The 25,746-nt window shown below is 49.5% G+C and overlaps 1 protein-coding gene across 9 annotated transcripts in view; it reads right to left on the bottom strand.

Moving 5' to 3' along the window:
* Positions 1-5,918: 5,918 nt before the first annotated feature.
* The window catches only part of Adcyap1r1 (ADCYAP receptor type I), a 46,799-nt gene continuing 26,971 nt past the window's right edge, over positions 5,919-25,746 (bottom strand). For 4 of the 9 annotated variants that reach the window (XM_029560839.1, XM_029560841.1, XM_029560842.1 and 1 more), the window contains 10 exons: positions 25,587-25,719; positions 24,573-24,726; positions 24,205-24,265; positions 23,492-23,561; positions 19,358-19,449; positions 16,699-16,782; positions 13,076-13,159; positions 10,147-10,276; positions 8,705-8,746; positions 5,919-7,431 (listed from right to left, as the gene is read on the bottom strand). In XM_029560839.1, the coding sequence (XP_029416699.1) occupies positions 7,243-7,431; positions 8,705-8,746; positions 10,147-10,276; positions 13,076-13,159; positions 16,699-16,782; positions 19,358-19,449; positions 23,492-23,561; positions 24,205-24,265; positions 24,573-24,726; positions 25,587-25,719 (1,039 nt within the window). In that variant the 3' untranslated portion in view covers positions 5,919-7,242. The remainder of the gene's footprint in view (positions 7,432-8,704; positions 8,747-10,146; positions 10,277-13,075; positions 13,160-16,698; positions 16,783-19,357; positions 19,450-23,491; positions 23,562-24,204; positions 24,266-24,572; positions 24,727-25,586; positions 25,720-25,746) is intronic. The other 5 variants (XM_029560843.1, XM_029560845.1, XM_029560844.1 and 2 more) reach the window with 5 other exon arrangements.

The following is a 25,746-nucleotide window of genomic DNA, read 5'->3' as shown; positions in this document are numbered from 1 at the left end:
CCAGAAATGATGCAGGAACACGCTCATCTTTCGAACTAAGCAAGACTTCAGTGGGCAGGAACAGCTGTTTCTAATTGAGGGGCTTCAGAATCATTCTACAGTCCAGCTGGGAGACTGCATCCCCTTGTGCGTCCCTAATAAAGTAGGAATCAATCTCCGCTCTCCTAAAGGTGTGGCTACCACAAGACTGCCCGAAGAGTTTGGGGCTCAAAGCATGAGCTACGTTTAATAGACAGTGCACATGCTTTCCTTCTAGGGGTATGGAGGAAGTGTTAATTTGCCTGCCTTGGAGTGAGATGTGGCCATGTGACTAAACAACGTTCAATGGAATATAAGCAGAGAGATACCCACTTTCTCCCCCTTCACTCTGAGTCTAGTGACATCCAGAGCTCCAGGCACCACTTGGAACCATGAGATGACCTTGGGAGTGGAACTCTCATGCTATAGGGGGAAAGAGCAAAGAGGCAGAAACTGGAGTCCCTGGAGGGACCATGGCCCACAACTCCAAGGGTGGAGTCTCTACTCTGGACTTAATATGAAGAAAATTAAGCTCTGGTTTTTTAGGTCACTTTTTATTGGTGTGTTGTTGTTGTTGTTGTTGCTGTTGTTGTTATAGACCACCAAACGGGATCCTAATTGTCTCCAAGATGGTCCAAGGTTTCAAAAATTCAAGATGGTTTGGATTTTTGGATGTGGATTCCCAGACTATTTCTGAGGATCTAAGACATTCAAGGATATTTATAACTCCAAAAGACATCTAAAGGCTGATTTTGCTCCTGGACCTTTGAGCCTCCTAAAACAAAGACAGTGGCCTCATGCTGCCAGCATCCATGTTTGCTTTCTACCTCCTAGGAAGTGAACCACTGCCCACCATGGGCTGGGATGCCCAGCCACTATCCTCAGGCAGGAAGACTAAGGCTGTGTCCTTACAGTACTACCTCCGCGCAGCAGCAGCAGAATCAGCTAAGGATTTTAGACATATAAACTGTCACATCATAAGTTCTGTGAGTGGGTCCAGCGATCGATGGTTCCTAAGAGGAACTGCACTTATTACCAAGGAATAACCAGGAATTGTCACCTAGGAAAAATCAGGATTCGGGGCATACATAAGAAGGCTAGCATAGTCCTCAGTGTTGGGGAGTGGCTACAGCAACAAGGACTTAACTCCTATGAACTAAGTAGTTTGAACTTTACGTTTGCCACCGAATTCCACCCTGATATGGAACTCAAGCTTTCCAACTAATTTTGGTCTTCCCCTTTGCTTCCTGAGTGTGACCTCTTTCTAAGAATGAAATATGGAGGCTTCATTTGTCAGGGTCAAATGACAATAGCACTAGGGAAGTCTCAGGGAACAGCTAGCAGAGCCTGATACACAGCGAGATTGACTTTCAGCTCAACATGCCTGTTAAGTCCTGAGACATGGCCCTTCACTCTCCCGAAAGGAAGAAAAAGCAGATGCAGCCTCACAAAGCAGAACGGGCCTCTCCAGCCTATCCAGGTAGGTGGCCGACACATGTTGGATTTGAGTCACTTCATTGACTTAACTTCAGAATGGCCTGATGCTTGGAGGCATCTAGCTCTACAATTGCTGTAGATCTCCAGTCCCTTGTGGTCAGTCGTCCTTATTCAGGCACTCCCCAGCTTTGGACTGGAGAGGTGGCTCAGTGGTTAAGAGCACTGGCTGTTTCTGCAGAGGACCAGAGTTCACGTCCCAGCACCCACATGGCAGCAAAGAACCATCCTGGGGCTCCAGTCCTGGGGGATCCAACACCCTCTTCTGGCCTCTCTCATCATTGCAGAGCACAATGCCCTACATATACATGTAAGCATAACACTCGTACACATAAAAATATAATTAATTAAAACAAAACCTCCAGATTTGTGACCCCAGCTTACCCCAAGGAAGAATCCAGAAAAGTGTCATGCTTGCAGGTAGAAAAGGCCCACGTGACAGTGTCACATGAGACTTGAACACAGAAGTGAGCAATTAGCGGAGGGTGCTACATGTGGGATGGTGTGTTGGTGTCAAGGGCACAGTACCATGGACCTCAGACGCAGTGGGTGCTACAATGTCAAGAGCCTGACATTACAGACTCACCACTGGGGTGATGGCAGCTGCCGTGACAGCAGCCACATCATTAGTTTTGTGAAATGACATGTAACTTGAGAGAACTTTTCTTTCTCAAGTCTGATACAAATTCTATCAGCCACTCAGTCTTTTTCATAAATTCCTTTCTGATTTCTCAGTTCAAATTATTTTCTGTGACTGTCAATTAAAAATGACTAATATAAAAATGGTTGTGAGGCTTTTGACAATCAGTAGACCCTCAAGGAAATGAGAGCTACCTAGAACTGGTTACCTGTTCTGGCTGTGGTAGATGGCTCTGGCTCTTCTAGAGTTCTGGGGGTGGGACCCTGGCAGCTGAGGGCACACCTACGCTGAACTGGGATGTAACACTCCCTGCAAACAAGCTTTTGGGCACCTGGCAGCTGCTCCCACAGGCTTACATGAAGGTCATGAGGCATCAAAGGCTTTAGGGTGAGCCACTTCCATCTCTAGACACTCAAGTGACTCTGGCTCCACATTCATCACATGAAGGTCCTTTTGAAGCCAGGCTTTTCTTCCCCCCTCCACCCTCAGTTCACTCAGCCCCATTCCCACCTCTGCACTCTGGAACCCGAAAAGACCACAGGGCATTGCGGACTGGATTACTCTCAGATAATCCAATCTGAGGGGAGTTCCCTTCCCTTCTGTCTCTTCTCCTCCCTGCCCTCCACTTTCACCAATTTACAGCCACCAAGAAAAATGATAAGACATTTATTGAGTCATCTACAGCAATTTGACATCCTTACAATCTCAGACAAGGTGTGAGCACAGCATTAATGGTGGCAGCAGTAGCAGTGAGGTCTGTGTGACTTTGTTACCGTGAGCAAGGAAACCCAGTCTTTTCCAGCCCTCATGAGGGGGCCTGGAGCCAAGTCTGGGGTGCTAAGGGCTGTAACACTCCAGCCCCTAGAGGCACAAAGCCTCAAAGACAGACAACGGGCAAGACACACACTCGCGACTACATACAGACAAGCCATGGGACCTGGAGTTCAGGGGAAAGCAAAAGAATTGGGCATTCGGCTCACATGAGTGTCCCACACCCTTGAAGTGCTCCCAGGTCAATGGCACAGAAATGTTCACAGCATCCATGTGGAATTCTCCACACCCTCGCCTTAAGGGCAAGCTAAGGAAGATAAAGCTGCAACTCGATGTCCACCAGAGCCCTCTGGTCTCCCCCTCACCCCCAGTGCTGGTGGTTTTACAAATGGGGCAAAGGTTAACCCAGGAGGGCTCAAAGCAACAGACAGACAGCAAGGAATCCCTTTCAGCCATCTTCACACCAGGAATGAGCACACAATTGTGTTTCTGGTTTGTAAACCTACAGAGGGCATCTCATTTACACCTCATCCCTAGTTAGGAGCAGATGGTGCAGCCATCACCAGCCCATTGCAGATTAGGGGCTGAGGATAGCACAGAGCCCCAGAGCAGGTGGCAAGGCCCAGGTTCTTAAGGTACCATCATACTGCACCAACCCCATTGCTTCTCCTGTATTGTAGTCTGGAGTCCCAAACAACTTTCTGCAGGTAGAACCTCTCCTGTCCTGTACAAGGTGCCACGTTTATCACAAGGCTGCTTAGCATGACACATCTTGCTCACATGCAAGACCAAGTGTATATAGCAGGGCCACTTCCTCATTCAGGCACATGCTTGATGTTTCCTCATCAGCCCATGGGGGAGGTTTGCCCTGCAGACTTCCAAGTTTCCCCCTGCTCCAATATTCTATTTGTCTCCCCAAAGATATATAGAGAATGAGTCAAGGTCAAACAGCAGGTTGGTAGCAAAGCTGGGAGAGAAGCCCAAATCCAGTGCTGCTTGCTCTGGCCTCTTCCAGGTGGCTTCCAGGCTTTCTAGGCTCAAGTAGTACAACACCACTCACTTCTTTCTCTTTGAAGGGAGCAAACCATATTCAAAGAACTAAAGAGAGTCTTTTCCAGCTCCCAGCTTTCCCTCCTCAAAACAGAGAGAGGGGCAAATATAAAAGTAGAGATGACAGGTGCAGGGATATTTCCATCCCCAAAGGACTCAGGTGAGGAAATACTGGTCACCACTGAGGAGCCCTGGGCATGTCCAGGAGGGCCACAGTGCTGCTCACCAATAGAGAATGTGAAACAGTGGATCCTGAGGTTCCCAGTGCTAGGGATCATGGGAAAGCTGCTATACCCCTAAATCCCTCTGACTCCTCAGCAGTTTACGCATTTCAGGCATGGAATCCCATTTCTCTCAGGACCAGATATCCTCACCTGACACTACCTGCCTACCTTGTGACTGGGCAGTCATGACAGAAGACATCCCCAGAAGGAGACTGTGAATGAGGTTTGGCCTCTAAGGTTACACAGAACAAGATCTAGCATCTCGAGAACAATCCCCCTTAGCTCTGCTCTGCTCCTACCTGAAGGTTCTCAAGCTCCTTGGGCTCTTTTCACCTTCCAGACAGAATTTCTTATCCTTTTTCCTTTCCTGGATCCAAGCAATTAAGGAAAACCTTCTCCGAGGCTCATTCCAAGGAGAATATGCTTAGAGTCCAGCCACAATCCCAGGGATGCATTGGGCTATGCACAAATCAGTAAATCACTGCTCACTCTACAGATCTAAGAGGTTGAAAGGGAAAGGTTTTGCCCAGCCTTGTGCCGCCCACTCATTGCCTGTCACCCAAGAACAAGAACTTCCTGGGGACACAGAATCCTTCAGATGTATCTGCACACAAGACTAGCAAAAACAAATCAACAGGAACCTGGAAGCTCTAGACGAACACAGGCCCAGGGCTCAGGAAGCAGCACAGTGTGTGCAAGGGGGTGTGGGGGGGTGTTCAAGGTTGATCTTATTTTTGCTGTTTTGCAGCGATGTATTTATAAAGTCACAGTTTCCTCTTCCATAGTGATGCAGACCTGCTGGTGAGGGGCTAACAAGTAAATGGGATTCGTACTGGGGGGGGGGGTCTGCATCTTGGATCCCAGTGCCACAGACAACCTGTCTCAGCTAAGTATAGAAGACTGGGTCTGCACATCACTCCCAAGGCTCTGTTCAAATGTCCATGCCCTCAGCTTTCCTTTGCTCTACCAGCTTACACTGCAGTGTTCAAATGAGAACAGAATTTTATCCCCTCACCTACATACATACATACATACATACATACACACACACACACACACACACACACACACACACACACCCTTAGATGATGTACACAGGATACATACCCATTTACCTGCCTTTGTTTTGAACTGAAAGGTCACTCAGGCACAGAGCCTGAAGACGCATTAGAAGTTGCCTCCCTTCACAAAGGAGTATGCGGAGGCCCAACACAGACAGCATTGTTTCCACAGTCATAACAGTCTGAGCTCATCTGGAGCAGACTCTAGGCCTATCAATCCAGAGCCATGGCTCCTTCCAAGAGGCTCAGGTTCCAAGCAGTATCCAACGTGCAAGGTGATCAGCAGATACGTGCTTGGCTGATAATCTGGCTCCCAGGACAGCAGGAAGGGATTATACGGTCAAGTGCGAGATAACAGGGCCAAAGCACACTGATGGCCAGTCCAAGTAACTAAACATGCCTAGGAAATGGCATGCAGGTCCTTCCTCCTTCTGACATTGCCAAAGACCCAGGGTTCAAAGACCCAGGGTTCGTCTGTAAATTAATCAACTAGAATCTCTCCAGTCATTCTAAAGGCCCTTCCAGCAACACTGTCCTAAATCTCCTAGTCTTGCAACTTTATACAACCAAGTTATGCAACAGCTCTTCCACCCAAACTCCCCATGTGTTCCAGAACATGATCATGAAGCAAGTCCACAGACAAAGGAACAAAACCAAGAGTCAACATGGGATGCGCTGGGCCGCGTGGACCCATGGCAGTGTATTTTCCTCTATTTTCCTGAACCTCTTTTGGCCTTATTTAAATTTTTAGGCTATGGTTGTGCAAATTGAAGCTGGACAGCCAAGATGGACACCTCCACTCCTGCTGTCAACAGCTTTTGCTCATGCGTGTGGTGGCCACAGCAGACCACCCCCCCCACCAAGACACCTACAGTGATTCACAGTCAAGGGCACTGGGGGAAATCTTGCAGATGTCTGAGTTCAGTAGTTGAGTCCAGGCTGGAAGCTGGCATCTGGGGCTCCTCATCAGGGGAAGTGGGGTGTGGGGAGCCCGGGGCTCAGGGCTTGGCTCATGGAGATGCAAGTTGATTCAGAACTCACTGACATCACAGAAAGGCGGCGGTTCATCCAATACATGGCTTTGATTTATGAGGAAACGGAGGGGAGGAGCTAAGGACCCTCTGTGGTGGATATAGTTGGGAAACAGCTTCTCCACAACTGGTTGCAGACAAAAAGGTAAGGAAAAAAAAATCCACTACATGATGCTGACTTGAGTCAGGGCATAGTCGTGAAGATGGTAAGGGCTTCCTTCAAGCAGCTCTTAAACTCTTCTATCTTCTTCCCAATTCATCTATTTCTGGCTCTCAGCTCTTCTTGGATCACATGAAAAGCACCAGAACTTTCCCTGACCCTCCCCCCACCCCCACAATTGAAGTCTGACTGGAAGAGCACTAGAGCCCTCCCACCATCCTGGTACCCAGAAGACAAGCACCTGGACACCTAGAATCCAGGAAAGCAAGAGGAACCTCAGGCTGGCCTGCTCTGGAGGATGTTCTGGCCACTGAGATGGATCCCTGGCTGGCTACAGGACTGGGCCCAGGCTGAGAAGGGCCCAAGTCCAACATCAGACAGTGAAGGGCTGTGAGGTGGACCCCACCGCCTGCAGAGTCTCCAAAGAGGGCATGTTCAGCCTCAGCTCACAAGGCCTTGTGCCTGGGGTTAGGCCATCACTGAGGCTAGCCTTGACATAGTAGGTGGGGCTAGAGCCTGGCAGAAGTGAGCAGAGACATGGGTGAAGGGGAAAAGATGGGGAAACTTTCCAAATTTGAGGTGTATTTACATGTCAAATTGGGCTCAGGAAACCACAGTGGACGGGACCCAAACAGGAGGGGCAATATCAGCCTACGCCCTATCTCCCTCTTCCCCCTTGGGGAGGAGCCCAGTTTCCCACCCAGGGCCTGCCCAAGGAGAGGGGAGAGGCACAAACATGCGCAGGCACCTGCCCACAGCCCCAGCCTGTGCAGGAAAGAAAGGGGTACAGGGCTCAGGTGGCTAGGTTGTCAGCCGGCAGGCTAGACATGCGGAGCTGGGAACTGCTCTTGCTCAGAATGGAGAGCTGGGTGCCCCCATTCACACCGCTGCTGGCCAGGGATGGGTGCCGGTGCTTGAAGTCCATGGTGAAGTAACGGTTCACCTTCCAGCTCCGCCATTTCCGCTTGATCTCTGCCTGTACCTGCAACGATCAATGTGCTTGTGACTTCTAGGATGGGCAGGGGTTTTCTCAGCTGCCATCACCACTCTCCATCCACTGCTCCCCAACCTTGTCCTACTCCATCTGGGCAAGACCCTCTGGTGGCTTCCTGCTGCTTTGGCCTCTCAGAGACCAGCCCTTTGCTGCCAAGGCATCTTTCCCATCAGCCTCTTGAAGCACACAGATCAGAATCCCCACCCTTGCTGACCATTGTGAGATCGTACATAAGATTCACTCAGGTAGCTTTAAACATTTCAGATGCCCAAACCCTATGAACAATGATCTCAGTGTCTCTGGATGAGACCCAGACACCCACAGCTCGAGAGCTTCCCAGGTGATTTCAACGTATAGCCTGGGCTGAGAGCCACAAAACAGTCCACCCCATGGAGCTTTAGCATGGTAAGTAGGGGCCACGCCAAGAAAGTCTTGGCCTCCATATGCCACTGTAGCCAAATGCTTCCTGCAGTACACAAGCTTCAGGACTAGAAACAGCACCCACACCCACCCTCCACTTCTGGCTCCCACTCCCTCAGCCGACTCGTGACATATTCCTGCCTCTTGTTTCTTCCAGCCTCTTCAAGAAAAGTCCTGTCTGCCTGTCCTAATCCTATCCTTGCTGTAGGTCCTGCTGATCATAGAGGTACAAGAGAAGGAAACTGTTGGCATCAGGGCCCTGCCACTAAGACCTGAGCCTCAATGCAAAGACCTCTCCCCAATTGCAAACCCAACCTATTCAGCTGACCCTGCCCACTGCCCTGACACCTATGTCCTAGGCTCTGCTCCAGAGTAGCACCCCAGCAGGCTAGAGGGAGCCTCAAACAAGAGCTCTGGAAAGGTGGCTCCATGGAAGGTACCAGATCTTTCTCTGGGGTCTCTTCCAAATTCTCATAGAGTCTATACTAGCAAGGACAGGCAGGCTGGCCTGCTACAAGCCACCACAGCCTGTTGACCCATAAGCACCAACCTCTGCTCAATCAAGCACGACTTGTGGAGAGAGTGCTCCCCTGGAACTTTGTGCTTAACAAAGCCGATGCCTTCACCAGCTAGATTCTGCTCGGCAGGTTGGGCCTTAGCTAAAAAGAAGTGATTCTGGCACAAGCTGGGGCTATCAGGAGATGCTGAGGCCACACAACACTAGCAGCTGTGCCACCTGCCTCCCATCCTCAACTCTGGGAACCTGGCAGAGGAATCTGTTCCCAGTCTCCCCAACAAGCCCCACCTATACAGCTGAGAATCTGGAAAGCCTGGGTCTTACCTCCCCATTCAGGAAGCAGTAGAGCACAGCTACCACGAAGCCCTAGGAAGAGAGCAAAAACAACACTGAGTCTGCCAGCAGGGGACCAAGTAAGAGGTTCTGGGCATGTGGGAGAGGTGGCAGCGGAGGTGACACCAGAAACCAGGACAATGTCACCATCTAGACAGGGAACATGTGCCCAAGGATCTAAGATGGAACACGTTCTCTCACCAAGATGAGTATTTCCATGTGGCTGGTGGACCAGTTCAGAGACCCTCATCTGGGATTTCACATACCCTTGGTCAAATCCTTCCTATTGTCAAAGGCTAGCTCCACCCCATTTCCTACAGGAAGCCTTCTTCTTTCTATGAGAAGCTACTCTCCTACTAGTCTACAGGCTCCTGAGGGCAGGACTCCAGGACAGAACAGACCCCATGTTGTCTTTATCCATCACCCTCTCCCTACTCTGCTCTCCCTCAGGAGGCTGCTTCTGTACGCAGCAAAGCCAACAGCTCATACCTGGCAACGTATGGATTTAGCTATTCTACCCCAAACAAAGCACCAACGTTTCCTGAATGCTGAAAATCAGATCCTTGCAATCCCTACTGCCCTGGGCTGTCATTTGAAAAACATCAGGGAATGCTGTCCGGAATATGCCAGCAAACACAAAGATGCAAGCCCTGGGCTCCAAGACCTGACTCAACATTGTCTGTAACAGTCCCAGCCTCACCAGAGTAAGGATGAGAATCTGGTAAAAGGGCTTTGAATTAAAATTCAAGTCATTTGCATACGCTAATTTTCTGACCACCAAACTCAAAAGCTAATTTAAACAGGTGACTTAGAAAGAGACCCTCTACCCAGGGACCCCCAAGGTACTTATCCCTCCCTTTGTGAACCCACCACAACTACGCCGTTCACTCACTTCCTCACTGTACACTCTTTCTTAACAGCCCACCTACTTGCTCCTGCCTGTGCATTCACTACTCAGTCCTCCTCTCAGCCCCTCAATCCATTCACTTAAGGATCTATTCATGCATGCACCCTCCACCCATTCAGTTGTCTGTGGATAGGCCTTATGTTCAGGGCCCCTGTGCTAGGGACCCAATTTGGATAAGGCAAAACTCCAGGCCCCATGGGGTTCATGGTCTGGCAGGCTGAAGTCAGAATATGGACATAGCATTAAGGCCTCAGAATCATTCCATCTCCCAGGCTAGTGGAGAGCTTTCATCTCAGCTCAGAGGGATCTGGCTCAGGATCCCCGACACAGTGACAGCCAGACTTCAGTGTATCTTCTTACCACTGCAGTCAGGGCTGTCCGTGCACATCTGCTCTAGGGCTCGTTTCAGAGACAAACACTGAGGCTGCAAGCCAGGGTTCCCAGGGTTCCAGAGCTAGAGGCAGGCAGGTCAGAGGCCAGGGACTGGCTTCCAAGGAACGGTGCCCTCCACATGGACCCTGCCTACCTGAAAGGAGCCCAGCCCAAGCTCAAACACGAGTCTTTCCCTCTTGCTGACATTCTCTGGAGAGAAGGCGAATACCGTGTAGTGGATTCCAAACAATGGGATGAGCAGCAGGGTGGAACGGGCCAGTCGTCTGTCGAGAGAAAGTGAGGAACTGGAACTGCAAGGCTTGGGAGCAGAGGCATAGAGGGCAGAGGGCCTAGCACCAGCCCTGGCTCTCTCTCAATGCCCCTGTCCACACACCTGCCCAGCATTCTTTACTGGTGCATGAGGCCTGGGAGAAGCAGAGCCAACCAAAGCCTGAGCTTCCAAAGTTCCCTGAGCTATCATAAGGGGGCTTCCCCAGCTCCAGGGCACCTAGTCAGTGTCCTGCAAAGCCACTGAAAATGTACACTCAATTTACAGTAGGCCCCTGAGTGACGTGCAAAACTCCTGGGGGAAAATGAATTCAGAAAAACCCAGGATGGGATTCAGGAGTTTTGAACCAAAGCAAACCTGTCCTGTCTTGGAAAGAAGTTGCATGTGCTCAAAAGTAGCTGCCCCAAGGGCCACAGAGACAGGACTTTTCTGAGTCTAGGACTAGCTGAGGACATTCCTGAGAGCTGTGATGATGACAAGAGAAAGGGTACTAGGTGGACCACAGCGGGACTGAGAGGGCTTCAAGGAAGAACTCACTGACTGAGCAGAAATGGCCTGCACAGGAGAAAACTGCTGCCCAGGAAACTGAAGCAAAGGACAAGATCCTGGTGGGGTCAGCAAGACCTACCAGACCTCCCAAGGCCAGCTCTCCTGGGGTTTCCCTTCCTGCTGCTGGATCTCAGGCCAAGAGCGGGATAGGTCTCCTGTCTAAGGGTTCAGGGACAGAGGAGGCCCATAGCGAGGACACCAGGAGATGTGTGCTACTCTAGAAGGAGTGAGCTCTCATAGGGACTTCCCGAATGGATCCCCAACTCCACCCATCCCAAGATACTGGCTCCCTGTGGGCTTCCCCAAACAGGCCAGCCCTACTTTGCAGATATTTGCCCCTCAGCTGCACCCAACCCCACTGAGGCCGTTAACTTCATTTCATCCTGGCACAGCTTAGCCCTCAGAAGTGGACAGTGGTTATAAGGGTGACCATCTGACTGGTAGAAATTCTACCATGTGCCCTTCATCTCCGCCTCCCAGACTTTTTGAGAAAGAACATCTTATTGGATGTTGGACTCCAGATTTCTAGAAAAGCTAAATCTCTAGAGTCTGTATGAGGTGTTCTGGCTTCTATGACACAGAAAGCAAGAGGAAAGGCGGAGGGGATGAAGAGGAGCCTCACAGGAGGACGTTCAGCCAAGATGGGGGAGGCCCTCAAGTGTGGGACTCACTGTTCCCTCCCCGCTCACTGGCAGCACATTCTGTAGTCCTTAAGGGTCTTGGACCAGAGCAAGGCCAATGGGATCTGAATGAGTCACTGCGGTGAGTCCACATGGACACCCAGAAGTCTGTCTGTCTCTGATGGTGGCCCTGAAGGCAGGGGAGCCTCTCTTTTATCTGTTAAGTCTCATGGTAAGTACATTCAGGCACAGAGTCAACATCAGAAAAGCCTGGTCTACAAGCTAGAGTCCTTAAAACCCAGCATCTCCTGGGCACCAGGTTTTGCTTGCCTCTGGGTGCCCAGGGCCTGGCACCAGAAAGAAGCAGAGGGTGCCTGGAAATAGAACAAGTTGGAAGAGCAGAGAGGATTTGCCAGAGAAGCACATGCATAGCAGGGCTAGAGGGTTCAGCTGGGTCCTGGAACAGGCTGGGACCCTGCCTTCACCCCAGCCTCACCTCCATAATGGACCCTTTCCAGGTTCTTGTTCCCACAAAGTGAAAACAAACCTGAAAATCAAGATGCCAAGGCTCTCCAGTGTCCACAGTAGCATTGATGGGTTGGCTCTGGGCTGAGAAACTGGCCTTTCAAGCATGATTGTCAAGCCCTTCCCAGGCACAGGAAAGATGTGGGTCTGAGCTGAGACTTTTCTGTGATGTAGCCCAAGAGCAGTATTTGCTCTCTCCTGCAGCCCTGCAGCAGCCCTGGCATAGGACACCTCAGGATCCCTTAGCATACAGGGCAGTGCTGACAGATGAGGACACTTCTGGAGCCCAGGGTGTGAGGCCTATGTGTTTCTGAGGTGACCATCTGGGAATGGGTACGCAGGCAGTGAGCTTTGCACTGTGATCTGATCAACCCAGATAGACAGTGACATAGCTTCTGCCTCTGTCCTCCTATCTCAAGGAGCCATCAACAGGAAGAAGAGTCCTAGAAAACCAAAAGCTTCCAGTGAGCAGAGCCACGCAAATAATAGAGGGCTGTCAGGAAGACCATGGTCCCCACTCTGTGGACATCATAGGCAGCCTAAGGTGTGATGCTTTGAACACCCTAATTCTAATCCTTGCCCTGCCAATTACGTGACCTCAAGTGAGTTACTTCACCTTTCTGTGCTCCAGTTCACTCATCTATAAAATGGGGACAGAAGATGCCCCCTCAGAACGTCCTTGTGGACACTGAGCTACTGCCAAGTTGCACACAAAGTGCTCTGTATTTAGTGAACTCCAGCCAGCTCTGAGCTCTTACGAACAGTTTTGCAGCTCCAATGACTAAAGCCCAGAGAAGCTGTCACACTTCTGGCAACAGCTTCTGACTGCTGATCATGGAGCTGCTTCCCTAGGCAGGCAGCAGTAACGCCAAGCCTGCAGTGCCACAGCTCCATCCCGTGCCCCCCAGACCCGCCCACAAGACTGCAGAGACCTCACAAAACACACACATCGACATGCAACAGCCCATGGGAGGCGGGGTGTCTCTCCACACTCCTCCAGCCTGTCAGCACACAAGCCCAAGGCAGTGGCAGCAGTGGCAAGCATGCATCCCCCGCCCCCTCCAGGGCACCCGGCCACAGCCACGGCCACACACACTTACAGAGTAATGGTGGACAGTTCTGACATCTTGCAAGACTGCTGCTGAGCCCGCTGTGGCTTGCAGTAGCATTTCTGCACGCAGCTGCTGGGTGTGACAAGATCAGCATTTCTGTCAGCTGGGGACATTGGGCAATGAAGAAACTGAAGTGGACTTGGGAAGACTCAGTTCACAGGGAACAGGGAGGGCAGAGAGTGAAGGGACTGGAACAGGGTAAGGGCAGTCACCCAGAGGAGAATGGTAAAGTCAAGAACAGCCACAGTCAGCCCTGGGCAAAGAAATGCATGTCCATATATGTATGTGCATGGTTACACACACACACACACACACACACACACACACACACACACTGGGCTGACAGGTAGGTGAGTGGAAGTAGAGAGTGTGTTCAGGAGGTGGGGCCAAGACTGGGACTCAGAGAGGGGGCCAGAGTCTATCTCTGGTGTCAGTCCCAGGCTTGGAGCACAGCTTTAGCGAGATCACCAGTAAAATGAAAAGCTGTAAACACACTGTGGACCTCATGCATGGCTGGGCATAGGCAGAAAGAGTTCTGGTCTTGGTATCAGAGATTACCTTGGGGGTCCTCTAGCTACCTCTTACCTCTCTCAATATCAGTACACACAGTGAAGTAGAGGCAAATCAGGTTGAACGGGCTGTTCACTAGTCTAGCTTGTGCTACTCACTAGGATAGCCACTACCTCTAGGTAGCTATTGAATAATTAAAATAAAATCAAATGGAAAATTAACTTCACAGCATCAGGGCTCAACAACCATGTGTGGCCAGTGGTGACCATGCTGGATACAAAGACACTAGGCATGTAAAGAACTTCACAGGGCAGCATTAGGCTAGAATGCTGTCAAAGTTCACAGGCAAGGGCTGAACAGCAAGGGCACTGACTGTGGCCTTATGGATAAAGAAACAAGCCGCCTTATGGAGGAAGCACTGAGGCCAACCCGGCTTCACAGTCTTTGAGGGGAGGGCTGCCGTGAGCCACGGAGGTCTCCTCCTACCTCGCTGATTCTCTCTGGTCCTTCTCATGCCTGAGCTGTCACAAGCCAGGGATGCTAGTTTCCCTTCCAGAAATTGAGAACTACATCATTTTAGATGACAAGTTATCCACTCATGGAGGGCTCTGAGGCTCCTCATACTGGCTCATGAATGCATAAATCAGGCATACGCTGGATGCCAAGCAGGAGAGGTACTAGCCATTCACAGACTTGCTTTCTACAACTTCAGCTCTCTGAGAATGACTCTGAAGGCACATGGAGTGTGGGGACATGTCACTCTCTTGAGGCAAGAACTTGTATAATTCCAAGATGAAGGAAGTCCCAGCCTGCCCAGCATCTGCTTCTCACTAGGCTTGTGGTACTCATTTAGTAAATGGCATCTTTTGATTCATACTACATATGAGGTGGGTGCTATAGACCCATTTTGCAGATGTTTGATGCTTTGTTACCCAAGTGGCCCTGTATCTAGAAGCAGCATTGCTACCTGACAGCTTCTCAGAACAGACTACTGCCATCCTGGCTTGCAGACTCACAGTGGCAAATCAACTGCAGTCCCGGGAAGGTACTCAGGAAGTCCTACTGCATGGTATTCATGGTTCTGAGATGTTTCTCTTGGGACCTCAGTAAATAACAAAGGACTGTGCTCTCTATCTCTCTCTTTCTCCTTCTCTCTCTCTCTTTCTCCCCTCTGTGTATTCATACATGTGCACAGTCATATGTGTGCATATATGTGTGTATATATATATATACACACACACATACACACAGAGAGATACACAAATATGGATGTTTTCTCATTTATTAAAAGCACGTAGCTGCCCACACAGGACTAGCACCTATTTCCTTCACACTAGCTATATCCCTTTCCCAAATGGCTGACTAGTGTCTGTACAGCTAGCAACCCTTCAATTCTGGCTTACAAATAGACAGCAGAGACCAGAGCTAGTCTGAGATGCCCCAAATCAGCATCTCTGTGGTCGCCACGCACCTGCCACCACCCTGAATTCTGAGCCTCAGCCTTTCTCCCGAGTCTTCTCTTTCTTTGGCTCCAGAGATGCCCCATGTCTCTCTCTTTCCTGGAGCCAAGATATACAGTAAGCACAAGCTCCTGAATTTTTTACAGATCTCTTGAAAGTATTCTAAAGATGACCATTAGGCAACAAGTTTGGTGGTATGGGTGAGTCTGATGGGGGAGAGGAGTCAAATCAAGGAGCAGCAAAGGGGAGAGTTCTCAGGAGAGACTATCCAAACTCCAAACTCTGCCCTTCCTCTCCTCCCCTGGCCTGCAGTGACTGTACCAAAGGACTCACTGCAAAGCAACAGAACAAGCAGAGCAGACAAGCAGTGGCAGGAGAGCCAATTCAGGAGCGTGAGAAAGGCGGGACGTGGAGTTCCCAGGACAACTAGGCAAGAAGAGAGATGGGGCTTCATTCAGAAATGCACCTAAGCCACACTAGAGGGCAGCCCTGAGCTGGCTCCAATGGAGCACAGAAATTCAGAGGGTGCTAGGTGCCCCCCCCTCCCTAAATCAGAAGGCGGAGACCTCTGGCAGCCAGTGGCTGGCACAGGGTTCCCTCAGCAAGTTCAGGCCTGGTTCTGCCATGCCTTCTTTGTGTCTGCAGGAAAGTCAGGATCTGGTACGAGGGTTCTATAGCAGCCTTTGTTGGCGGGGGCAGCGGGGGTGCTAGCTGGGCTGCATACCCAGAAAACATTGTAGGACACTAAACAGAGACACCTACCCATGGCCTTTGCAGGCAGAACTGTCATCTTCTTCACCTAGGGATCCATGTGACACTGCACCTTTAGCAGTTCACAGAGCATGGTGGTCCCCTGATGTTAAGTTCCCATGCACCTGCAGAATACTGTCCACTCCCCAGGAAGCATCCCCCAGTACACTGGCACCCATGGTTCACCACTGCCTCTTCCTCTAACCAGGGACTGGGATGAGCCATGCCCTGAGCTCCCTGAAGAGTCAGCACAGGGCTCAAGGCTGTTTGGCTACTGACTTGCTGGGTAGTTTTCCTTTCCCAGACCTCTTGGGGTAACATCTTTCCTGTGCCATCCCTGATGTGACTCTGAGGATGGATGCTCCTGGACAGGGAGGGGGCTGTAGAGCGCAGAGCCTGGAAGTGCCTAGCTGAGGGCAAAATCCCTGACAGCATCCTGACTGCATGGCTGCCCTGCTATGCAGAGCCTATCCTGGGAGTGAGTGGAGAAAACTCAAAGCAGACTGTACATGCCTGGCCTCAGGCCTAAGAGACAGCTTCTAATGCCCACCTCCAGGAGCAGGGCCAGTGGTGGTCACTCCATGGTTGGACTGAGCCCCTCCCTGCTCAATCTGCGTTGTCAGGAAACCTCGTCCCCTGCCCCACCCCATCCCCTCTGTGGAGTCAGGACCCTGCTCCCAAACATTCAGGCCATGACAGGCTAACGCCGCTGGGCCCAGGACTGAATGAATGCTCATTCAGCCCTAACATGAGTCCTGCTCATCTTGACCCAGGCAGGCTCCCCTGCCCCCTGCTGGGCCCCACACTCAGCAGGTCCTTCAGGTTGACCCAGGAGCACCTTAGTCGAGAGTGGACAAACCCTTAGCATCTGAGTAGCTGGAACCAACCTACAGGAAAGGGACTGAATGCTGGTCTGAGGGCACAGGCAGGGGGTCCTCTCGGGCTTTCTTGGGGACTCTCAGGCTTAAATTTGTTCTGGAAACAGAGGAAAAAATCAGAAAGCTCTTGTGGACAGACCAGAAGGGGCTTGGCAGCCCAATACACATGCCCCAGGCACAGCCCTGGGATCTCCCACCAAGCCCTGCCCATCCCAAGGTCTCCCCTCCTCCCCAGTGCAGGAACCTCCCCTTAAAGCCAACTCTCCTAAGCCCTGGGGATACAGCACTTTGATGGCGGAGGGGGACTCGGAGCCCACTAGGGCTCTTCATCCAGGAAGTCTCTTGTTTTATACACTGGCTTAACCCCATCATTCAGAGTCTGTGGATTCCCTGAGACCAGAAATGGTGGTTATAACCCAGCTGTGTGCACAGGTCCTGCACTGTGCTAAGCCCCACTCCTCCCTGCACTGTGCTACAGGCCGGCTCCTCCCTGCTGGGTTCATGGCACTTCAGGGAAGCACTAGTGCCCTCACACTAAAAGGGGCTTCTGCTTAAGGATGGCTTACCAATCCTACCAGCTGTGCTGGGTGTTTGAGAGCACCGGCCCTGTATAAGTGTTTTTACTTGCCCTGCAACCCTCAGCAGCATAGTCACTAGGATCACCACTCACAGGCGTCAATGAGGTCTCCTTGACCCTGGAGATACTCAGACACAAGGCTGAATTCAATGGGGTCATGCTGATCCCTTGGGCAGCCTCTGCCCTCCCCTGGCATACAGCCCACATCCACTGAAGTTTTAATCTCTCAAGCTAAGAAGCATAGGTTTGGTTTTCTCAGCAAAATAGGACCAGCCAAGCTTGTAAAGAGGTATTTCTACACTAAAGAAGTAAACCAACTAGCTGTTTCTTCCAAGTCCTGGATGAACACCTGAATGTATGAAGCACTAGTTAATTACAAGTGATTCTTCTTTCCCATTAGGTCAGGGGAACTGTTACAGCACAGAACAGGACATCTGGGCTGGTAAATGTGTCATCAGGGGTCCCGGGGCTCTGTGTGTCCCTGCACAGGCAGAAGGACACTGGAAGGACTCCCCCACCCCATCTGAAAGAAGTCAGCTAAGAGCCTTAGAACAGATCCCACCAGGAAAGGAAGGAAATGGACAGAGGCTGTCAGAGCTCAGAATGATACTTCCCACCAACTCCAGGGGAGCCAATCCACAGTCAAGCAAGGGAAACTGAGGCCAAAAGCTTAGACTTCCTGCATCAGACAGGGAAGTGGAGGGTAGAGAGCAGTGAGCTGTTCTGTGACTCCCTGAGACAAGGACAGCAGGGCATGTGGCAGCAGAAGGACAGCCCTACCACAAAGTCATGACTGATGCCCATGCACAGTTTCCTACCACATCACAGACATGGACAAGTAAGGCTGGGATTTAAAACAAAAACAAAAACAAAAACAAAACAAAACAAAACAAAAAACACTGGCGAAAACAGGAAAAGGAAGGACAGTAAAATTACCAGAAAAATGAATGCCTTTCTCAGTGTTATGTGCTCAATACAGAGGCAGAGAAAATACAGTAAACAGTCTAGGCATTGTGCTAACCATCTACAAGGGGGAAAGGATGGTACACTGTCTGAACAGACGGATGGGCCAAAAGCAAGCTCCACTCCCCCACCCCAGGACACCCCAAAGGAACCTTTGAGGAGGATCTGGATTCAGTCTATTGGCAGCCCTCCTCCTCCCCATCTCCCTCTGCTGGGCTCTCTCAGCTGTCCCCTCATTTTCCCTAGGCAACCATCGAGGTTGTGACCCGAAGTCTGGGGTCCACAATGAAGATTCTCAATAATGCTATGAGAGTTCCATGCTCCCCTTCACCTGCCCTTGGCTTCCACTGTGTCCCTCCAGCCAAGCTCACAGGGCCACCAACCTTTCTCTACAGCATCAGAAATGTCTCCACACCCCATCACCCCCACCTGGTCTTGCTCCCATTCCCGAGGCTCTCACAGGGAACTGTCGGGCATATGCTTTCAGAGCAGTGACTACAAACATACTTCTTAGAAACCTAGTGGCTATGAGAGTAGAGAGAGCCTTTCACTGAGTGGTAACCACAAGCAAAGCAGATGCTTCTCTGCTGGGAAGAAGGGAGCTGAGGAGGCTGAGCAGACAGGGAAGCAGGTAGGGCTGTCCTGAGGGAAAGTGGAAGAGAGAGAGAATCCTCACCCATGTGTGGCCCAAGAGAAGATCCCTCTGCTCAGTGACAGGCACTGAGCAGCTTCTGCAGGTTGGACTGGGCGTGGCCTACCACACCATGCCTCCAATCTGCTCAACTTCCCACAGACCTAGCATCCCCAAAGGAAAGTTGACCACTGAACAACCGAGACCCTGCCTACCCTAGGGACCCTGGCATTCTCCACTTTGATGTTCCTGCCTCTGCAGACTCTGCCGGTCTCTTTCTCTTTCCCCTTCCATGCAATGCCCATGTTGGCGAGGGTCTCCTGGGTTGGTTGAGGCTGGGGAGGGCAGTTGTAGTTCAAAGGTACTTTAATCAGGAAGAGATCTTGCACATACTCATGCTAGGTCATCCTGCCAGCAAAGTCCAAGCCTTGTCCTGCCTGTGACCTGAGTGCAGGGCCCACGTGATCGGAAATGGCTGTAGCATCCACATAATGTACTTACAAGTAGATGCTAGACTCGTTGCCTCCCATGTCTGGAGACTGCAACTTCTGCACCAGGATGATGATGATGCCGATGAAAAGCACAAAGTTAACCTGAGGAGCGAAGGAAAGGCAGCTTCAAATGACTACATCCGGTCCCTGGTGTTCCCCCAGCTAGGCAGGATCCCTTCTAGACTTCTAATCCAAGCCTCCCACAGATTCACTCAAACAAGGATGAGATGCGAGAAAAAGAACTGTGTAGAAAAACCTGGAAAGAGCAAAGAGTGTGTCAAATGAGCAGGACGCAATCTGTCTGGAGGAAAGAGAAAGGAGGACTAGGACGATGGGTACCAAAACTTGGAACACAGCAGAGGGAGAAGAGATGCACAGCAGAGACCTGCTCTCTGGACATACTCCAGAATCAGCGGAGGGCTGGTGATGCGACCTGGAATCCCAGCCAGTGCTCAGGAGGCTGAAGCAGGAGGATGGTGAGTTTCAGAGCAGCCTGGACTGCACAGGAAGTCAGAGAGAGAAGGGGGCGGGGGAGAGAGGACTTGAGTCATGGAATATAGAGAAGTAGCATGGACAGCCACGCATCGCTGACTACAGGACTGCCTGAGAACAGCCTTTGCTGTCAGATAAAGATGAGGGACAAATGCTTTCCAAACAGTGTGGGAAGCTGTGTGCAGAGTGAGAAAGGAGGAGGAGGGGCTGTAAATATATGGAAAAGCGGCACAAGACTGCACAGCGACATCTGGGGGACAGAGCCAAGGAAGGAAAAACTGCCTGACACAAATCTATTTAAAAACAGTAACAGGAAAAACAACAAAGAATTCAAAAGCTGGGAAAAAAAGTTACCTCAGAGTTAATGTGTATAAGAAGGAAATTAATACAGGTAAAAAGTTACAAGAAAGAAACTGGAAAAACTAGGCTTTTACAGATGGATTAGAATGATAAAGCATACATCCAACTCTATCAGCCTGGTTTTCTGTTTCCATTGGTATCTAATTTGTACCTGGAACTCACCAAATATTGCTAACCACATGTGTTCGTCAACCCAAAAAGGAGAAAATAGAGTTGAACACCTAGGGGTGAGAAGCAAGGCTAGGGATGTGCAAAGTACTTGAAATCATGAGAGAACATCAACCAAAAAGAAGAAACTGAGAAAGAACAAAAGCAATTTACGACAGGGTAGAAAGTTTGAGTAGCATAATAACTGCAGAACTTTAAAAAGTAGTCAGAAGTATATCCATTAAGGGGCTGGAGAGATGGCTCAGTGGTTAAGAGCAGTGGCTGCTCTTGCAGAGGACCTGGGTTTGATTCCCAGCACCCAGGTGGCAGCTAACAACATCTGTAACTCCAGTTCCAGGGGGTCCGACACACTCTTCAGACCTCCATGGGCACTGCACAACAAGGGTGTAAAGTACATACGTGCAGGCAATACACTCATACACATAAAATTAAAATAAATATTTTAAAGTATATCCATTAAAAGGCATCAGACCCAGATAATTTTATGAACTTATGAACTTCTAAGGACAATGCAATTTCTCTGCAATGTAATTGTTTCAAAGCAAATGAAAAGAAAATCTCCAAGATGGCCCACGAGGCTAACAAAATCCCACTACAACCACAGTAATAATAATAATAATAATAATAATAATAATAATAATAATAACAAAACAATAGCAATAAACAAAGAGGACTTGGAAAGAGTTTAGTCAACAAAGGGCTTGCCTCTCGCAAGCATGAGGACCTAAGTTTGATCCCCAGTACTCAGGCTAAAAAAGAAGAAAGATAAACTGCTGTGGTGGCATGCACTTCATGTCCCAGGGTGAGGAGGCAGTGACAAGCATATCCTGGGCCAGCTGAGGCTTGCTAGCCAATCCTAATCTGTAAGTTCAGCCCGGTGAGAAACCCCTCAAAAAACCAAGAGTATTCTGAAGAATGACACTGGAGATTGATATCTGACCTCCACACTCATCACATACATGTATACGCACATACACGCACAGAACACCAAAGGGAAAAAAAGAAACACAAGCTGAGCATTATGACGCATACCTACAATCCCAGCACTCAAGAGATGGAAGAAAAAGTCACGATTCTGAAGCTAGCCTGGCTACGTAGTAAGACCCTGTCTCAAAAGTCAAAAGAAAACAAAATAAAAACCAGACAGGAACAGAAAATGCAGTCACACCAGATGTACAAAAGCAATACAAAAACATTAAGCAAAACATTAACCAACAGAATTTGGCAGTATATTAAAAGAACAAACAAATCATGATGACAAACATTTCATCCTAGGAATGTAAAAAAATTTACTATGATTTGTTATAACAGATGAAAACAGTAAGCTTCCAGCATCCTCTGGAAGACTGGCAAATGCACTGGAAATAGAAACAGCAACCCAGGCCTGGGAAGTGTCAGAAGGACCCTCTTGTATCTTCTCCACAGAAGACAATGTGCTAGTCACGTAAATAGTAAGCATGCTCTTTGTCTAAGAAATCCCAATCCTAGAGAGGTATTCCAATGATATAATCCTATCATACATGCCCAAAGCCGGACACAAGTATGCTCCTAGCACTAGAGAAAAGTTGAAAAGCATCAGTGTTCATCATAAGAGCATGACCACTTCACCATATCTGATAAGATGCACTGCCCATGCTCAGTGTTTCCAGGACACACACTAAAGTCAGTCAGGAAGAGAAACTTGCCCAATTCCAAGTAGGGCAACTGCCAAAACCCAGAGCAACGTCATCCCCCATAAAAGCAAGGAATAAGGGACAAATGTTGGAAAAGATGGGCAAAGGCTGTTTTCATTTACAGATTACATAATTTTCTGTGTAGAAGCCCCTGTGAAACAAATAAAAAGAGATTAAGCTAATAAGAGAATTCAAAAACATAACTAAGAAAAGAGTCACAAAATCCCATAGCTTTCCTCTGTGGCCTCAATAACCCACCAGAAAATAAAATGAGGGCAAAATCCCTAGTTTCCACCATGGCCCAGGCTGGAGAATGTCTCAGACTAAACTCTGCCAAAATGTTTGTGAGGGCTGGATAGCAAAGAATCACACCACACTGTTTGAGAAAACTAGATTCTTTAAAAAAACCAGTCCTCCTCCAAATTAGTATATGATTCAATACTCAGATCTCAACCAGACTTTTCTTTTCGCAGCTTGACAGGGATATTCTAAAGTTTGACTCTCATGAGAACAAATAAGAAATCTTCATATAAGATGCCAAAATACTAACTAGCACAGTCAGAAGTCTGAGACTAGACTCACTAGTCACATACAGGTGAAAATGCAGACTCAAAAATGGATGACTACATTGAGTATTTCTGATAATGACTTTTCAACATAAGGGACAAAAGAGAATGTGCATTCTGTTAAAAACAAATAAAAGTAGAAAAATAAATTACATTTTAAAAAAGACAGAAAATAAATATAGCCTTCCTTAATGATAGTCTAAACCGTAACAGTGTTGTGAAATAATTAAGACAATTTTTATGTCTTCAGCTGGAAAAATAAGGCTGAGACTCATAAAGCCGGCGCCTAATGATTCCAGTGCGTGGAGGTTATGCTGACGTGAGGATGTAACGTAAGTAGCAAAGATAATCTGCTAGAAACTGAGTGAAAGAAATCAGCAAGAATGTCCAGAATTAAACAAACTACCAAAACCTGCTCAGAAGTCAGTGCACAGTGCAGCCAGCACCACAGAGAAACAGACGCTAAGCCCTCTGTGGACCTGTGCAAATGCTAAACGACTGACACAGCAACTACAGACCCTGGCTTGGGTGAGTAGCCACCTTTCTGAAGAAGGTGTAAATGTTAAAGAGTTTTTGCAAAACCAATGAGAGATCTGAAATGATGAATGTATACCTTTTTTGACTAGCAATTCCACCACTAGAGATTTACCTTAAAGAAACACTTTAAAATGCTCAAAATTAAGCATAACACGATTCCTAATAGCACCTCTATACTGTTTAGGATTAGAATAACAAGCTTATCCAATGCTAGCAGAATAGCTCGATAATTTGAGCATCAGTGTTTACAGAATACAGCCATGGCAGAGACCTTTTCATTTCCCCTCCTTCTGTGCTCTCTGCCCCTGCCCCATCTCTTCCTTTCCTCTTTGTTCCAAGCACACTCACCATTATAGAGCCAACCACAGGGCCTTTGATCACCCACCACAGAGCTGTGCTATCATTCATATCCCAGCAGCTGAAAGACAGGCAGAGAGGAGAAATCACATGTAGACACCTGCAAGGTACTGCCTGACTAGCTGAGGCCCTGCCCCCGCACACACACCTCCTAACCAGGGCTACCTGGAAGTGGAGTTCTCTGATGGGCTGGCTATAAGAATTACTTCACCTGAGGTTTGCCCTCTGCCTCTGTTCCCCTCCACAACAGACATCAGAGCCCCAAGAGTCAGGGGTACGTGAGAACCTGGGAAAGGACTTGTGTCCCCTTCAGACCAGGGGTCCTTAGGGTGATCTTGGGGTTAAGAGTGACTTTACCCTCAACATTCTTCTTCTCCTCCTCCAAAAGACACCAGGCTGCCAGAGCCTCCCATGAGCAGAAAGGGCTTGGAGATATACCCTTCCTCTTGCTAGTTTGTAGACAGGTGCAGCTGGCCCCATGGAGTGAGGGCTGAGGTACTACCAGAGGCTTGGCTTTGGTCTGGGGCTGAGACAGGGCTGACCACATGGGATGAGAGCTCTGATAATACCCAGGACAGAGCTTTGGTCTGGACAGCATTGGACAATTTGTTGAGCAGTTCGTGCAAAGTCAGGCAGGCACTGAAGACCCATGTGTAAGAATGTACTCTATATTGCATGTTGCCTGACTTCCTGGCTATACTTACCCTGTGTCATCAAAATAGAGCCTCAGCATCGCCCATACAGTCACACACACAGTAGGGGTCCCTGGGGAGCAAGAAAAGGAAGCAGTTATAATAAGCCCAACTTGCCCAAAATGCCTCCAGACTTGGAGTTCCTGAAGCCCAAACTGTCCTCACACCCAGCTTCTGGATCATCTGATCCCAAGAGGATTCCTGGATGTAACCTCTCCCTCAGACAATGGGGTCCCACAGGCAGAAAGTACAAGCAAGGTTCCAAGAATTAGCAAAGATGCCCATCGCCTGGGGAGGATTCCATTATGTGAGGTTCCCTAAAGCCAGGACCAAGTATACAACTGATAACACGGCCCAAGGCCACCCAGCCAGTGACCTACCCCAGCCAATGATGGTGTACCAATAGAAATATCTCCTCTCAGGGAAGAAGGTCTCCACCAGCAGTGTGAAGAGGTACAGGCCTTCAATGAACAGCCAGAAGTAGTTGGACACGACACAGTAGTGGAAGAAAACCATGACAACTTTGCATTCCACCTAGAGAGACAGCCAGCAGACAAGGAGGGATGAGCTCCCTGACCTGCCCCCACACAAACCCTGAAATCCAGCTGCACAGGACCAAGGCAAATCCTGAGGCCTTTCAGAGCTGGTGTGCTCCATCAGGCATCCCAAAGACCTAAGAGGGTGACATTCCTGAACAGAGGAGGCAGAAGATAGCATCCTAGAAGTCAGAGGAAGCTACTCAGCAAGGCAAGATGGCATGTGCAAGGAAAGGCCAGGTTGAGAGGTCAGAGGTCCTGTTCCTCTTCCCCACCTAGCCCAGCACCATAGGCCAGGTGAGTGTGGAAAGATACAACAAGAGGTCCCTTGAGGAGACCACTTGTCAAATGGGGATCTGAATATATCACAGGTGGAGGGGACACGCACCCTGACCCCAAGAATCTCCTTCTTATGGACCTTGTAGGCTTGTCTTTCCAATCAAGACCCCAATTCTAGAGAGTTCTTCCTCTCCAATCCTATCAAAGGTCAGCTCTCCACACATACCTCCTCCAACCATCTGAGCTTTGCATCTGGGAAGCATCTACGAAGACCCTGGCCACTCAGCATGTAGAATCCTACATGGCAGGTTAAATGACCAGGGGCTGGGCAAGTGCTCTCTAAGCCTTAGTTTCCTCCTCAGTCAAGTGAGACCTGATTGGTCCAAGGCCCAGCCTGAGGGCCTAACTGTTTTGGCTAGGAGCAAGGACAGACACTGGCTAGTAACCGCAGGGCAACTCCTGGACTTCCATGTGACCTGGGCCAAGGCCTCCACCTGCAGGTACACATGGCCTATGGGGTTTCAGCAGGGCAAAGGGTCCCAAGGTAGCTGGGGCTGGAAGCCTGCTGGGCTCACTCACAGTGGAGATGAAGCAATGATTGCTGTCCTGCTCAGCATATAGGATCCAGTCTTTGATAAAGACAGAGATGGCTCTCAGCATGAAGGACACGAATAGGTTCATGTGGATGAAGTTGCGGGTACAGTGCAGCTTCCTGCAGGGGGTGGGGAGGACATGAATT

This window comes from Nannospalax galili, unplaced genomic scaffold (assembly GCF_000622305.1).
Source record: "Nannospalax galili isolate Female #2095 unplaced genomic scaffold, S.galili_v1.0 scaffold132, whole genome shotgun sequence".
Classification (NCBI taxonomy): Eukaryota; Metazoa; Chordata; class Mammalia; order Rodentia; family Spalacidae; genus Nannospalax; species Nannospalax galili.
Note: the sequence above shows the minus strand (reverse complement) of the source record. Positions and strands in the feature narration are given on the sequence as shown.